Source organism: Carassius auratus, chromosome 8 (genome assembly GCF_003368295.1).
Source record: "Carassius auratus strain Wakin chromosome 8, ASM336829v1, whole genome shotgun sequence".
NCBI lineage: Eukaryota > Metazoa > Chordata > Actinopteri > Cypriniformes > Cyprinidae > Carassius > Carassius auratus.
Window position 1 is genome coordinate 27,088,945 of NC_039250.1, and position 17,498 is coordinate 27,106,442.

General features: G+C 35.1%; 1 protein-coding gene across 2 annotated transcripts; it reads left to right on the forward strand.

Annotated features, from left to right (window-relative positions):
- The first annotated feature begins 21 nt into the window (after positions 1-21).
- Positions 22-17,196, forward strand: LOC113107825 (procollagen-lysine,2-oxoglutarate 5-dioxygenase 1-like). Of its 2 annotated transcripts, XM_026270577.1 has the most exons (19): positions 39-530; positions 1,323-1,414; positions 2,301-2,434; positions 2,532-2,695; positions 3,886-3,998; positions 4,182-4,245; positions 6,213-6,310; positions 6,424-6,525; positions 6,818-6,949; positions 9,373-9,494; positions 9,642-9,746; positions 10,376-10,501; positions 13,102-13,243; positions 13,332-13,445; positions 13,548-13,613; positions 14,732-14,836; positions 14,926-15,072; positions 15,428-15,553; positions 16,547-17,196. In XM_026270577.1, the coding sequence occupies exons 1-19, from the start codon at positions 446-448 to the stop codon at positions 16,700-16,702; spliced, it is 2,193 nt and encodes a 730-aa protein (XP_026126362.1). In that variant the 5' UTR covers positions 39-445; the 3' UTR covers positions 16,703-17,196. The 2 variants fall into 2 exon arrangements, with proteins under 2 accessions (XP_026126364.1, XP_026126362.1); XM_026270579.1 differs by lacking the exons at positions 15,428-15,553; positions 16,547-17,196 and adding an exon at positions 13,928-13,953 and having other exon boundaries at positions 22-530; positions 14,926-14,993.
- The last annotated feature ends 302 nt before the right edge of the window (positions 17,197-17,498 follow it).

Sequence of the window (17,498 nt, forward strand, 5' to 3'; positions counted from 1 at the left end):
CTTTTACTGTTGAAAAGCCTATGTGTCTAATTTCAAGCTTACACGGGATGACAGGTGTTCAACAAAACTTATATTTTTCTTGTTTTTAAGACAAGCTTTAACCATGAGAAATATTTACTGACGTAATTATTATTATTAACAATTTTAAGTAGCCTATTATTATTATTTCTTCCCCCAGATACATTTAAACACAAATTGGGACAGACATAGTTGTCACACACCTTTTTCTGAATTTCTCGGAATAAGTCAAAATTTTGTCAAACAGTGGGCTCCTTCTCTGTTGTGAGGTCAGGGATCTTCCGCTGAAGCCCAGGGGTGGGGAAAGCCAAAAGTGGGCAGGCTTGGGATTGTTCGGGAATCTACAACTAACTTTCTCTCGAGGAAAGGCCTTATTTCATCAGACGCCGTTAACTGTGGAGGTCTGAAGAAGAAGAACGGGTCAGAAATGAGAGGAGTCCTGCTCGTCCTCGCGTGTTTGTTTGCGACATTTTCTCCGCTTGACTGTAATCAGCAGGGCTCGATCCCCGAGGGTAAGGCTCAACTTCAGCTCATCACAGATCAGATAAACACACCGCTTCTACACACGATAACCGACCTCTCTACTGCAGTTTCAGGTTGATTGTTAAGGGTCGTTGCAAACCTGACATGTTAGGAAACGTTAGCGAGACTCAGCGCTGACGTGGACCCACACAGATATGATATCATATTGTAGTAAAAGTGTTTTCTTTATTATTGTTTTTTTCTTTCGCGCATTGATTAGCATTTTATAACCACAGTATACAACAAATACCATGGTTAAACTATGATTCGTTTAGCAAAACCATTGGTAATATATGGAGACCATGGTTTATACCAGTTTTTATTTATTTGTTTATTTATTTTTTTGTAGTAGAACTATGGTGATAAATTACAGCAAATTAAAAAAAAAAGTTATTACATTTCTCTAACTGTTAATAAAAGTAACAGAAAAGCGAAATGTGAGTTCAACAAAACATTTTGTTACATTGTAGCTACACGCTGGTTTTCTCCTCGACGGATATTTTGTAAAGTAACGGACGCTGGAAGACTGCGCTGCAAGAAAGATCTGACAGACTGACAGAAAACGCCTAAAGAAGTATCACTCTTTTTCGGCAGAATTAGCTTCCTTGCGCCAGGTTTTAGTAGTGTGTAAGAGTAAGTTAATATCCCAGCTGTGCCTTGAGTTCCTGTGTGATCCTCAGAAGAAGAGCAGTGATGTGGGAGACCCATGAGGATGTGCTCGTGCAGCACGTACACACACGAGCTGACCAACACTGCTGTGTGTGTGTGTGTGTGTGTCTCAGGAGATCTTCTGGTGCTGACTGTGGCCACGCAGGAGACCGATGGCTTCAGACGCTTCCTGAGATCTGCCAAACACTTCAACTACAGCATCAAGGTGAAGCACTTCATCAGCAGCTACTGTGTGAAATAGTTATGAATAAATACAATATCTAGTAATGGGCAGTTCAACATTGAGCTTATTAATAAAGTGCAATCTTTTGTATCTATACATCACAAAATCTCATCTAAACACGTTTACTCTGAGGTTTTTTTTTTGTGCGTGCAGTAAAAGATAAATCATTTTAATTTTTTAAGTGCTGACACAGAAGGACCCAAGTGGCACGTTGATAGCGTTTTTATTTATTTTGTAATAATTTTTGTAATCAATTATCTTAGTCTAAATGATTAAAATCGTTCAGTTTACTGTTGCTTTATTAATGACTAATCCTGGGGAATTAAATATGTAATTATTCATATGCCTGTATATATGTCACAGCAAGAAAAGATGAATCTTTTTCACTTGGCTTTTGCTCTGTCTGTCAATGGTTATTCAATTATTCAACTAAATGGTCAAAATACAAGTGTAAATATAATAATAAATTTAGTATGTTAATTTCCTGTAATTACACCTTAGTTAATGCATCATCGTCCTGTATACTAAACTTGCCAAAACGGTAATTCTCAACATTGCAATACATCATATCATAAAGCATAAATCATTACTACTGTACCTTTCATGTATTCTGATGAATATAAATATATTGTATGTCTAGTATTGACCTGTCACATGCAGCAGATATTACCATGATGTATGCTCAAAAACCAAAAACTAGGCTTACTTTTAGCAACAAAAATGTTATTTCTAATGTTTTTATTGCTTCTTCTTCTTGATTTCAGGGTTAACTAGGACGTTGACATTTTTGTTAGCTGCACCCTATATAACACAGTTGATGGTCTGTAATCCGCAGACTGCTGCCTGACATTCGTCTGCTGTTTTTTAGGTTCTCGGAGGGGGTGAAACATGGACAGGCGGAGATTACATGTCTCCTCCGGGTGGAGGGCAGAAGGTGCGCCTGCTGAAGTCTGCTCTGGAGGACATACAGGAGGAGAACAGAGTCATTCTTTTTGTGGACAGGTACTAACGTCCATCATATGCCGATTCGCCTGGACTGTCTCAGCGATCAGTGTTGAGCATTGACAGTAACGAGTGTTTATGCTCGGGCTTTCCACAGCTATGACGTGATCTTTTCTTCTGGTCCGAAAGAGCTGCTGAAGAAGTTTCAGCAGGCGAAGCACAGAGTTGTGTTTTCTGCCGAGACGCTCATCTGGCCGGACCGTCACCTGGAAGACAAGCATCCTCATGTCAGAGAAGGGAAGAGGTTCCTCGGGGCAGGAGGTATGTATTCCTCTCTTCTTCTCTAACTGCTACTCAAGAGCTTTAGATGCACCATTAGTTTTGGATTCATGAATGTTACGAATCATTATTTACACTTATTTCACAAGACGTCAATGTCCTTTTCTACAAACATTTTATTCAACTTTTTCAAAATGATTAATGCATCACTGTTTTTGCGTTTTTATTCAATATATGAAGGTGTGTAACCTGATTTGTTGTATATTCCATCATAATTGTACAATATTATAATATTTTTTTACAGGCAATTTTGCTAGTTTTATTGTAAATGAAACAAAAAAAATATTTAAACACAATTACAGTCAATACAGAAGCCAACTCAGAAACTGGAGCTCTTAAAGAAAATGAAGAGACTTCATAATTATGTTGTGCTGATGTGCGTACATCTCATAAATACAATCTTTCCAATGTGACTTGAATGCATCAGATATTTCACCACAAAATCCAAAGAGTAAATTAATAAATGTAATTTTGTTTAAATACAAAGAGGCTCTTTTTAGGGCCATTAAGATCACATTTTAGTATTGTAATACAACAGTAAAAAAAAAAAAAACATAATACCGGTAATAATTGTCCTGTTCAGTGTACTATTAAAAAAATGTCTTTGAAAAACAATTACCATTAAAGCTTCTTATATACAATTATATTTGACTTTTCTGATTACAGTAGGTGCTATAATTAGGTTTTTATTTATTTCAAAAGCCCTATGATTATGAAATTATTAGTTTTACAGTTTTGGATGGAAAGGTGCATGGAACAGATTGGAAGCAAATCATTGCATGTATTACAGTCCCTATATCAAATCTCACTTAAGCTTATATATACTAGTCTTTGTAGAGAGTTAACTTTACCAAGGAAGAACTGCTTTACTAAGACATTTGAGGCTTCTTCCTTTTTTACTTTCCTTTCTCACAATCTCTCAGAAAGTCCCAGAAACACTCATACTTATAGAGTGATGTCAGAAACTAACAAACAGATGTGAAATAATCTTTATTGTCTTTATTGCCATCGGTGGTCTCTGAAAATCTGCTCTCTTCCTTCTTTTCATGACTAATAATTAAAATACACGTTTAAATCATCCGATTGCACATCTAAACCAGATACTCACAGGTTTTGTGTCTATTTATAGGCTTTTACAATTATAACGCTACATGTTTTTTGTTTTTTTTTAGGCTTCATTGGCTATGCACCTAACCTTAAAAAGATGCTTTCGGACTGGTCAGGTGCAGACAGTGACAGTGACCAGCTCTATTTCACCAGGATATATATCAACCCTGAGAAAAGAGTGAGTGTTTGAGTATAGTTTGTTGGGTGTAGTGTTGTTCCCTAAAACTTTATTGCACCATTTTTAAAGATATTTAGGCTTGTTTTCAGAATGCACATTCAAGTTCACAGTTTCAGAAATGATGCATATTAAATGTGTTTATGCTGCGTTTTGACGTTTCCTTCCCTGTCATTTCCTCTTTAGAAGTCTATAAATATAACTGTGGACAGCAAGTGCAGATTGTTCCAGAATCTCCACGGAGCTCTTGGTAAGTGTATAATTTTGTGTTCTGCTTTAGAAATAAAGCTGTTTTAGGAGGCTTCTGCAAAAATCTCACTAGCATCAGCTCTGTGAAGAAAAACGTCCTTTTTTATGGTCTCCAAAAGTGCAGCGTCAGTACAGTTCTTGCTCTTTGATACCTGCTGGGAAGTTTCCTCTTTCTGTAGCCTTTCAGTTTAATGAGGATTCGCTAATGCAATGCTTTGCTGAGGGTCTCAAATGCTGATTGGTTTCATGTGGACCGGAGCTCGTATCTGAGCTCAAAGCTGTGCTCTGCTCGGCTGCCGGCTGTAGTTTTGACTCACTGCCAGATTGTGGGAGGAGAGCGACTTTCCCAGTTGCTTGTAATGGCACATTTCTGGAATGTCGGAGCTGACTGCGAGATGTGCCTGAGCACACGTACACCATCCCAGCTGGATACTACAGCCCAGGTGGAGCTGGAGCTTCAGTCCGTTTTGTTATCACAGCACATATATATATATTTATGTATGCTGCCATTTGTAAGAGATTAATAACTGTAAAGTAAACAAGGGTTTTGTAGACTACTAGTTCATGTAAGTTCTCATTGTGTGGATCAGTAATTCAGTTTAAAGTGTCTGATTAAAATGACCTGAGAAACTATAGCCAGATTTTTATCTTTAGATTCACTTTGCAATTGATAACAAAATTGGCTATTTCCTGGTCTCAAAGTGTATTTCCATAAATAAATAATAAATGGTGTTGTTATACTGTAACCATTCTGTACATTAAAGTACAGAGTGGTATTAATTGACCGCATTTACTTATTAAAGGATTAGGGTTAAGATTAGGGTTTGATTTATTATGGAATGATTTACAGTTATTTATGGAAGCCTGTTTCTGTCACTGAAAAAAAAAAAAGTTTATTGTGACTTTTTAAGACAGTTGACTTTTTTCACTGAATTGCATAAACTCACAATTGCAAGTAATAAAGTCAGAATTGCGAGATAAAAACGAACAATTCTGACTTTATTCTCACGATTCCGAGTTTAAATCTCAAAACCCTGACTGTGTTTCTTGCAGTTCTTTTTTTCTTGCAATTTCCTGTTTATATCTTGCAACTCTGATTTTATCAAATGCAATTGCAAGTTAAAAGTCATAATTTTGAGATATAAACTCACAACTCTGAGAAATAAAGTCAGAATTGCATTATATAAACTCGCAGTTGTGAGTAAAAGTCCAATTTGGGGGGGGGGGGGGGGGGCAGGTTGATATGTTCTCACACAGTTCTGAATATAACTCTTAATTGCGTTTTATAAACTCAGTATTATGAGATAAATAAATACATTTTGAGAAAAAAGTCAGAATTTTGTTAGTATCTCGCAGTTCTGACATTATTTCTCAGAATTGCAACTTTATTTTTCCTTATGTCTTTATGTTAAAGTTTGTATCACGCAATTATGAAAATCTTTTTTTTTTTTATTATTCTGTGACGGAAACCGGCTTCCATAGTTATTGCATCAGTAAGTATAAGTAATGTGAAACAAAGCACTGTACAACAAAGTGATACAAACCCTGTAAATGCATTGCATATTAATATTGATGCAGTAAGTACAACTTTTTGTAAGAAAGCAAGAAGAAGAACATTACGAAACATTACGCTGCAATGAATCCCCCATTCATCCTCTGTTAATATCACTTTTCCCAGTTCTTCATCATCTGAAAAGTTCACTGTTTCAGCTTCAAAAGGCTGTTTAAAAAGCCTCCTTTCTCTTTCTAGATCAGAGGTATCCATTACAGATACCCAAGAGAGATTCTTTCAAACATTTATGGAGGAAATCCTTTATAAGTGGGCCAGTGGATACTTATGGCCATTTAACTGACCATATAACTACTGCACAATGATTCAAGCAGAATTCAGCCTCAGCACTAAAGGAATATGTTTGTGTAATTTTAATCAGAATGCTAATGCTAATCATTTTTTAATTGCATGAACAGATGAGGTGGTGCTGAAGTTTGAAGATGGACGTGTGCGAGCCAGAAATGTGCTTTATGACACGCTGCCTGTTATTATTCATGGCAATGGACCCACCAAAGTAAAACCATTTACTGTTATTATCTAAATAACTGTAATGCGAAAGCAAGATCTTTTCTCTGGCTTTCTGCCTTCTTCAGTTGAATCATCTTCATGACATGCTGTTTCTTTCAGCTTCAGATAAACTACCTAGGGAACTATATCCCAAATCTGTGGACGTTTGAGACTGGCTGCACAATTTGTAATGAGAATCTGCGACCGCTTTCTGGACTCCAGGTGGGCCTTACGTTTACTAGTATTATTATTATTATTATTATTTATTTTTTCTGCATGTAATGCAAGGGACTCCATACAATTTCATTATTAAATATTGTTATGAAAATGGATATAAAAAAAGATTAAATCATTATATGTAAATTAACAAAAGTCTAATAGATGCCCATTTTTCAATGTCATAAGAATTCATAGACACTTCTATAAGTAGCGAAAACATATACATTTCAACTGAAATGAAGCTTTAGGTGAATTATTGTTTGGTTCATGAATTGTTTGTCTTTATGGTCTGCAGGAGAGTGAATATCCCGTGGTGGTCATCGGGATCTTCATCCAGCAGCCCACACCCTTTGTCACTGTGTTCTTTGAGCGCTTACTTAACCTCAAATACCCCAAAAACCGGATCCAATTATTCATCTATAATGAGGTAAAATTTTATGTTCAGATTTATAACTCTATGCATTTTTTAACAGTTAAGCAGTAACACTTTATAATAACTATGTTTTCATCCAAAGTTACGAATTAAGGCCTTAATGAACGCGAACGCGAAAATTGGTGCGATGACGGCACAAAAAAATGGCAACAAAAGGCTAAGATTTTTTTTCGTCCTGACTGTCGATTTTTTTTTCCATCGCTCTGCGGCGAAATGGGCCGTCCAATGAGATTTGAGCTTAGATCACATGCCCAGAGCAGCTGATTTTGCTCAAAAAAGGGCGAGAAGTGTGGCGCTGTTTCGAAAACCAGTGTAAACAAACACCAAAGAAGAGTATCCTGCAAGAGATTATCTTTGGTATCCGAAAACAAATTAATTTTCACATGTCCTAAATATTAATTTAAGTTTATGTGATCTGGCGAGCACTGTCTGTTTTCTTCCATGTGCGCGAGTGTTATGAGTCCAAGTGCGTTCAATCTCAAGATCTAACGTAAAAAAAAAACATTAAATATGAGAGCAAATAGACATGATTATGACGATATATATTCTGTATGCTTTGTATATTCTTGTAAGCATTATAGATAGTTTGGTTATGCTGTATATTGAGCAGTGGATGATGTTAAATCCATATAGAAAATAGATATCTGAGGAAAATTGCGTTGTTGGTCAGCGCCACCAAGTGTGCAGGCGAGAATACAATCATTTCACGCTCGATGTGAAAGCACTAGGGCTGTGAATCTTTGGGTAGATAGCAATTACTTTCGATTCACGATTCATAGGTTTTTGATTCGATACAAGAACGATTTTTATGATTTTAGAAAGATTAAATTTTATTTGATTCGATTATAACAATTTGATTCTGCATTCTTTAAGTGCATTCACAGGATTGATTCTTTGCTTAGGTAATGCTTAGGGGGCAAATTACTCTTAATTACTACTAATTTCTATTAGCCTTTATGTTTAGAGAAGCACAGGTTAGAGGGGAAAAATACTTTTGTCCATCGTTAGATGCTAGTTTAATGATGCTATGGCATGACATGTCAAATGTGAACATGTATTTAAGCCAAGATTTTAAAATTGAGCTTTGAAAGTAATATGCATAGGCTAACATTTTTTCACACCAGAGGCATAGACATCATTTTAGAACTGACAGAAATGAAAAATACAATAATTTTGTGTATGTATTATTATTATAATAATAATTATTATTATTTACAAGGAATTATTTTCTTATCTATTACTTTACATTTGCTGTAAGAAATCAATCAATCATTTGTAATCTGTAATTTTTCCTAATGGCAAATTTATGATTGTTTTATATACTACAAACAATTATAAAAATGGTACCAAAACTTTCATGCATCTGATTATCAGATAACCCTTGTGCTCTTTTTTCAAGGTTGTTGTTAATGATGTGGTTATTTCACCAGTTTCCTTGGAACATTCGGTTCACCAGCATTGTTAAAACACATTTATCATTCAATGGAGCTGTGCGTATGCTTTAGACTCTTACATTTCTGCTCCGTCCATGCAATAAATACGCAGCTTTCGACTGCTCAGGTAACGCCGTCAGTAAGATGCCAAGAGCGAATGAAAAGATACAGAAAAGTAAAGCTACTTCACTTTGGCATTACTGACCAAAAGTCCTAAGAAGAGATCACACATTATCTGCTCCGAAAACGTGTCAGTGAGACAATCCTGTGACAGTCATGAGCACTAAACAGTGGAGCGCGTGAAGGAGAGATGCGAGGCACAAACACTGTTTAAGATCTCCATTAATTTGTGCGTGTAGTATTTTAATGTGTATATATTTTGAAAGCATTGAATTGCTATAGAAATCGTGATTCATTCGACTCTTAGCGTTTTAAATCGATTACTGTCTGAAATCGCAATTCACGATTCAAAAATCATGTTTAAAGATCACTTCATTGAATCTTCAGGGTTTGTAATCGATGCAGAAAACGAGTGAATTGTTACACCCCTAGAAAGCACCGTTCGTCTGCGATTTGCATCGTTTTTTCGTATCGCTTTTTAGCATCACGCTCAGTATGAAACGGCCTTTAAAATTCCCAATTGTCCTCATTTGAGTTTATTTTTAAAGGCACAATGAGGTAATTATATATAAAGTGAACATTACATGTAACTTAGAGTTATGTGAATCAGGAAATTGATACAACTGTCCTGTTCTGTTTAATACATTGTGCCTGACTGTTGAGTATAATATGATATTCCTTTCATAAGTTGAGTCTTTATTGTTAAAGGCGTATCAGATCAGATTGAATGTCATTAAACACCAGTTTTTCACATGAACCTTTTGTTTATTAATGAATCGGGTTGCCTACGTTGCTCATTATTGTCATTCTTCATAGATGTTTTTGTATGTTGAATACATATAATGAGATTGATATCTTTTGCAGGAATCACACCACGAACCCCACGTACGCACGTTTCTAGAGGATCACGAGTCCGAATACCAGGGAGTGAAGCTGATTGGACCAGAGAAGGATATAGATCCTGTGACCTCACGTAACATCGGCTTGTAAGTGGGCTTTTCAATATTTATTTTTTATTAAAGTATTCAATAATGACCATATCAAACAGCATATAGTTTGTCATTGCACACACTAAGCTCCTCTGTGCTTTGAATATTCCATTGATCTCTTTTTTTCTATTTCTATTTCTGCAGCGATATGTGTCGAGATAACATTGACTGTGAATACTTCTTCAGCATAGACGTGGATGTGGTTTTAAAGAATGAAGACGCACTTCGAATCCTTATTGAGCTCAATAAGTAAGTGAAGAAGTAAGACTTGAAGTGTAGAATGAACTTGACAAATGAAGGCAATCATGTTTTCTTTGCTGAGTTTATGTTCTCTATTGAAATATAGCAATGTAACTGGTGCCTTTAAAGGAATATTACAGATACTTAACAAGTGCATGCACAAATACTACAGGTACAGTTATGCACTTAAAATGAAAACTGGTGGGTCACATTAAAAGTATAAATATGAATGTGTTTTATTACATGGCTTACATGAATTATACTACTTTCTAATGAATTTTCAGCATCATTACTGCAGTTGTCAGTGTCACATGATCCTCAAAAATCATTCTTATCATGGTAAACATTAGTTATTAGTATTAATGTTGAAAACGGTTTTATAAATATATTTATTTGTGTAAATTAATTGTATAATTGTAATTGCATAATGTGACTTTCAAAAGCTGGAATTTATTTGTTAGAATATGTAAACTCAATATTTTAACTAATTGCAAAAGCTGAATAATTAATAAATGTCTACTTAATAATCAGTGAAATAATCGATGATGATTAATCTTTCTAATAAACGTTACATTAAATGATTATCAAAATAATATTTTGTTGCATCTCTAATTGGAATTTATTTTTGTTTTTCATAGGCCTTTCATTGCACCAATGATGACCAAACCCGGGCGTCTGTGGACAAACTTCTGGGGCGCTCTCAGTGCGGATGGGTACTACGCCAGATCAGAGGACTACGTAGACATAGTTCAAGGACACCGCGTGTAAGATGGTGTTTAGTTCATTTCATTTGTTCTGTGATATGATTGAGAATCCACAGAGATACACTACAAGTCAAAAGTTGTTTTACAATATATATATATATATTTTTTTTTTGGAAGAATTCTCTTCTGCTCACCAAGCCTGCATTTATGCAAAGCAAAACATTAATAATGTGAAATATATTATTACTATTTAAAACAACTGGTTTCTAATTTAATATATTTAAAAATGTAATTTACTCCTGTGAGTCAAAGCTGTATTTTCAGCATCATTACTCCAGTCCTCAGTGTCACATGATCCTTCAGACATCATTCTAATAGGCTGATTTGATGCTCAAGCAATTTTTTTTTATTACTAATATTATCAATGTTTAAAAAAGTTGAGTACATTTTTTCAGGATTCTTTGATGAATAGAAAGATCCAAAGATCTGCATTTATTGGAAATAAAATGATTTTGTAACAGTATACACTATTTTCAAAAGCTATTTTTTTGGGGGGATGCTTAATTTAGCATGGATGCTTTGAATTGATCAATAGAGCCCGACTGATAAGGGTTTTTGGGGGCTAATGCCGATACCGATATTATGGAGTAAAAAAAAAGACTAATACCGTTATGTCAGCTGATATTCTTTATGTGTAAGCTACATTTTAGTAAAGTATAGTCAAAAGTTTGGACACTTCCCAATCGTTTGTCCAAACTTTTGACTGGTATTGTATATATAATACCGTATATAGCCTACGTAAACATAATATAAACACAATTTTTTGCAATGTTAACTCAAATGTGGTGATCAAACACTGATGTGACAAATATGTAGTGGAGGCATGCTATTTAACAATTTAACAATAAACTTTATTATTCAAAATGAGTGACATCAGTGCACTCAACAGTAAACTTCACTTATTATAAATAACTTAACACAAATAGAACTAAATGTATATAACTTGAGTTAATAAATCAAAAAAGGTAACTGTGTAAGGCAAGCAAGCTACTGCCAAACCAACAGGGGCATTTTCCAAATGTAAACACCAAAAATGAATAAATAATCATAATGAATAATATTTTTTTTTTTCACAAACTCTGTATTGTGTATTTTCTGGTTATCTAATGAACATGCAGAAAATGGGTATTTAAATCATCTTTTTGCAGTTTTAATATTCACAGACACAGTCTATATTGATATATTTACTGGCCTGTTTTTTTTTTATTTATTCATCAAAAATAAGACAAATTTCACGAAATTAGCGTTTATGTCCATCTTTATGACTGGATTCCGCTATTCCATCGATGTTTTCTGCATCGCTGAAATCATAGGGCCCTACTAATGTAGCAAACGAATATGATAAGCTCATTGTGAGAGTAAAAGACTGGGACATTGTTGTTCATTTACTTAGCATTGAGTCTCTCCAACTAGGTAACAACGTAGCGTTAAATCACAACTCAAATGGACTCAAGCCACCACAACACCACCGTCTACTGAACTGCTGAAAGATACTAACTTTTCAATCTGCTACGTTACTGACTGTGTACTGACACACTATGCTGACACTATGTCTGTACTGCAACAGGACGCGACAAAATGACCATTGAAAATCATTTGAACTTCTGTCAGCACATCATGAATAGAACAAGGCATCGGTTTACTGAATACGGTGTAGACAACATCACTTATCATACATGATTAAAATGGGTTCGATTCTACACCAGCCACTAGCGACGCGACAAAATACAATATAATTCTAATTCGCTGCTCGATGTGATGTGAAGGATGTGATAAGCATGAGTTCAGCTCAGATGTGCAGATCAACTCTATTCTCTAACGTCACTGAATCTGCTGTTAAAATGAGCCATCCATTCATCATACCATCATAAAAAACTACGAATTAGAATAATTGTAATGTGACGATCAAATATAGGCAGCGGACTTGGGTGAAGATTTGTATCCCTACACTACACTGACCTGGGTCGCCAGTAGCAAACAATGCAGCACGCTCTGCTGGACAAACTAAGTGATTACACATGAAACATTTAATTTGCATTATAGGTTCTGTAAAATAGGATAATAATATCAGCATCATATTTGCTGATACAGATTTATCGGCGACAGGCTCATATCGGCCGATAATATCGGCTAAACGAAATATCAGTCGGGCTTAATAAACACACACACACACACACACACACATATATATATATATATATATATATATATATATATAATGTTAAAAAAGATTTCTATTTCAGATAAATGCTGTTCTTCTGAACTTTATATTCATCAAAGAAACCTAAAAAATATATATATACTCTGCTGTTTAAAATAGTAATCATATAAAATAATAATGATATTTTGTTTCTTGGGGAGCTAACTTAATATATTAAAATAGAAAACAGTTATTTCAAATAGTAAAAGTATTTCAGAATTGTACTGTTTTTTTGCTGTACTTTGGAACAAATAAATGCAGGCTTGGTTAACAGAAGAGGAAAAAACATTACGGTGGTCTAGAACGATTAGTATATATATTACTGCTCAGAAAATATGAAGCAGTTTTTGAAATGCATCAAACCGGGGCGGATGGCAAACGTGACGCTTCTCTTCCACAGGGGTTTGTGGAATGTGCCATACGTCTCTCACATATTCCTGATAAAAGCTGATGCATTGAGGACTGACCTCAAAGATCCTGACCTGTTTGAATCCTCAACGCTAGATCCGGATATGGCCTTCTGCTCCAGAGTTCGAAACAAGGTCAGACATTAAACTGAAGAAATAAACAATATATCTTACATCCTGTAAGTATGTATTGCTGATTGATATCTATAAATTTCGTTCCTAGGGTGTTTTCATGTTTGTAACAAATATGCACACCTACGGTCGAGTTTTATCGACTGAAAATTACCAGACAAACCATTTGCACAATGATCTCTGGCAGATCTTTGAAAATCCTGTGGTAAGATAAAATCCCATCATTTCATTGAATATTATACAAGACATCATTGCTTTGTTGTTAGCTGAATCTTAATGTTCTTCTCTAATGTTTTCTCTGGAACAGGATTGGGAGGAAAGATACATTCATGAGAATTATTCCAAAATTTTGAAAGAAGCTTTCATAGAAACGGTGAGTTCTCAAACAAGGCATGCGATCAGAGGCGTCATACACGTGCCCCCCTCAGATTTTTGAGCCAAGTGGATTTTGAATGCAGCTTAATAGCGAATAATATTTTTTATGTTTGATACAATCACACAGGCGTGATTAGAACAGCTGCTAAATACAAATCTGCTTTCGCTGCGAGAGACAGACGCGTTTTTACAGTGTTGCGCATTATAACCAATCACACACTATTCTGTTGAGCTTATGAATGCAAGGACCAATCAGAGACGTTCAGATGAGTCAAAAACCTGACTGAATTCTCTGTGTAATTCTCTCATCAGAAACAACAAAATGCAGATGTTCGAATGTAAGTAGATATTCATTTCACAGTGTAAACAGCTTCAGTGATTATAACGAGAGTTTTATAATGAGAGCGTGAAATATTCTTTGGTAATGGAAATGCTTTTTGATTTCTTTCTCTAGTAAATAACAATGTTTTTATCAAATTCACATTAAATGCATAGTCAGTTGTATTAAAAATACGGGTTTTTATGCATAGCTAATAGATTACAGTATTAGGCTACTTTGCCCATCGCCCATTATAGATCAACTAACATAATCTACAAAGGTGCAAAATACATTTACTTTTAAATATTTGAGAATCGAGAGAATTGATATTTTGAATAAAAAAGGAGCAAAAAATACATAAAAAGTAAGCCTATATCACTTCTGCTGTGTCACATGACAAGCATGATGAGCCTCACCAAAGCATTGGGTGCCATAACAGCAGTATTTTCGAAAGATTACGGTTTTTAATATTACATAATACTTTTAAAGTGTTACAAAACATTTTTATTTTAAACTTGTATGTTCTATTCACCAAATAAACATAGTTTCCACAAAATATTGAGTAGCATAACTGTTTTCAACACGTGTCACATGATTTCTGAAGATCATGTGACACTGAAGACTGGAGTAACTTTTTTAAATTACATTTATTAAACAGTTATTTAATATTTGAATATGGTTTCACGATATTGCTGTATTTTACTGTACTTCTGATGTTGTTTTATTTTTCAATGGTGAGCATCAGGAAAAACATATTTTGGTGAAGTCATTCTGCGTGTGTGCTCTTCTGTGTGTAGCCGTGTCCTGATGTGTACTGGTTCCCTGTGTTCACTGATGTGGCCTGCAAACATCTCATTGAAGAGATGGAGCACTTTGGCCAGTGGTCAGGAGGAGGAAATGTGGTATGTTGATGTGTTCCTGTGTCATCCCCATGCTATTTACCTTACTTTATGATTTATGTAAGCATAATTATGATTTATTTTGCTTTTAGGACACTAGGATCCAAGGTGGATATGAAAATGTCCCAACTATTGATATCCACATGAATCAGGTGGGCTACGAAAAAGAGTGGCACAAGTTCCTGTTGGATTATGTAGCGCCGGTCACTGAGCAAATGTATCCAGGATACTACACAAGGGTAAGACTCGCTCTGTTACTTTTATTACTGTTTTATCGATCGAATAAATGCAGCCTTGGTGAGCAGAAGACACTTTCAGAAAACAAAAAAATAAATCTTATTTTAATTAGATTAACTTTTGACTAGTAGTGTAAAAATGAAGACATTCCTGACTGGGTGATGTTTGCATGTCAACATGAAGCAGCATTCACAGTCTATTTCATGAATATTTCATAAAGATATGATGAGATGTAATATTTTTATTCTCGTGGTCTTGAAACATGGGCATTGTAATATGTCTCGGAGTGGAGGTGTTTTCCTTGAATGATGACTCTGCATCTGTGTGTGTGTGTGTGTGTGTGTGTGTGTCCTACAGGCTCAGTTTGATCTGGCGTTTGTAGTCAGATATAAACCTGATGAACAACCCGCACTGAGACCACATCATGACGCCTCTACTTTCACCATCAATATAGCGCTCAATCAAGTGGGCATTGACTATCAGGTGAGTGAAAATACTTCGCTGCACACCGTTATCTTTTTGTTAAATGCTTGTTTGTTACACTAAAAAAAAAAGTTCAACGACTGTGTCTTATTTAAAGTGCATTTTTATATTGTTCTAATCAAAAACCTTGTTTTCCTGGTTACCGTGAATCATGGTGTCGGATTAGTTTCTTGTCTAAAAGCAAATAACACTCCTCATAAACAATTAAAATAAATTTTGCTTACTATTTTGATAACATTATGCTATCGTTGTTGTGCAGAATGAGTGTAGAAATTATTACGGGTTTTATTTATTTATTTATTATTAACATTGATTTACAAAATTCACATGGTCTTTAGTTTTCTTAATTTTCTAAATTGTAATTATTTGCTTTTGGTTGATTTAATTATTTGAATTGTTGAAATACCTGAAACTGTCTTTCCAGCTTGCTTTGCATAAGACTTAAAGCTGGGGTAAAATAGTTGCTTTTTTGTTTGTTTTGTTTTGGAGTATAATGAGAAATAAACTTGATAGTTTAATGTTATGTTTGGATTTAGAGACACTTCACTTACTTTTCTTAGGGCTGAGGATGTGTATATTAAGAGCAGAGCAGACTTATTAAACAGTTCAATCATATAATTCACTGAAGTGACCGAAAATAGAAATATTATGTATATATAGATTGGCTGTAACAAATTCAAGTATTTAAGTTGGCTAAAGTATAATTAGTAGTATAAAGAACCTAATCTACAGCAATATAAATACATGGTTTCTTCATATCTTGAATCTAAGGCATGCAAGCTATTGTTTGGTGAAGTGTAAATGTTGTAAGACAGCAGCATGTCTTGACCTGCAGGCATCGCTCCTGAAAGCATGAGATGTGGAGATACAGAAACTGGAAGGCCTTTCTGTTCTTCTTTCCATCCCAATTCTCTCCAATATGTGTTTGTTATTGTGAAGCGGTTTGACAGAGCAAGAGCCGTCAGTGTTAACGCTCAGTGATCTTGTGTTCAGGGCGGTGGCTGCCGGTTCCTCAGGTACGACTGCTCCATCAGAGCTCCCCGGAGAGGCTGGGCGCTCATGCACCCCGGACGCCTCACTCACTACCACGAGGGTCTGCCCACCGTACAGGGCGTACGATACATCGTGGTCTCATTTGTGGACCCTTGAACTACTTTTGATTGGAAACTTGGGTTTGCTTTGAATTCAGGAGACTCTAGAATAATCAAATCATGTTGACACAGTGCCTTACGTTGTGAATAATATGCCAGTGTGTATATACTTCCCATGTTTTATGTTAGGTAAAGGCATCTTTTGATAACGATCAGTGAATGTTGAAAGCAGTTTGACAGATATGCAATATGTAACTTCTGCGCAGTGACATTTACTCATTTATTTATTGTCAAATATTGACGGGATTATTCCATAAAATGACGTGGATTTTGAAAATCTTATCTGTCTTTGCTTTGACATTCACAGTTATTTTCTGATGCCCTTCAAGCGACTGATGCTGCGCTTGAAAACAGTTTGTTTGGTCTGTTTTCTCTCTGCATAATGTTGCTTCTTTAGAGATGTATGTCGTTGTTTTGTTATGGATAAGAAATGTCATGGATTTTGGAAGAAAACAATAAAGAAAAAAAAAATTAATGGTTGATGGTATGTAATTACGTCATCAAAAAAGTCTGTCAATTTTTTACCTATATGATTTTCACGAAAGAATCAATAGTAGCCTAACTTGTGTTTTGTGTCTGCATTTTGATTGCATTTTTAAAGCAGAGTTCTGTCATTTATCATCTCAAAATATGTTTTTGTTATGAAAGCTCTGTTATGAAACCGAATCCCCTCATAATCCATACATTTAAAATTTAGAAAATAATTAAAGTAGCATAACAATGTGTACAAGCTTTTGGCAAAAAATCAGGCCTAAAGTTTAATTGGTTAAGAACAATGGGTCTAAATTAGGATA

Coding starts and splice junctions, on each gene's coding strand:
- LOC113107825 (XM_026270577.1), top strand. CDS start 446: ATGAGAGGAGTCCTGCTCGTCCTCGCGTGTTTGTTTGCGACATTTTCT. Junction 2,435..2,531: donor GTCATTCTTTTTGTGGACAG/GTACTAACGTCC, acceptor GGCTTTCCACAG/CTATGACGTGATCTTTTCTT. Junction 15,554..16,546: donor AAGTGGGCATTGACTATCAG/GTGAGTGAAAAT, acceptor TCTTGTGTTCAG/GGCGGTGGCTGCCGGTTCCT.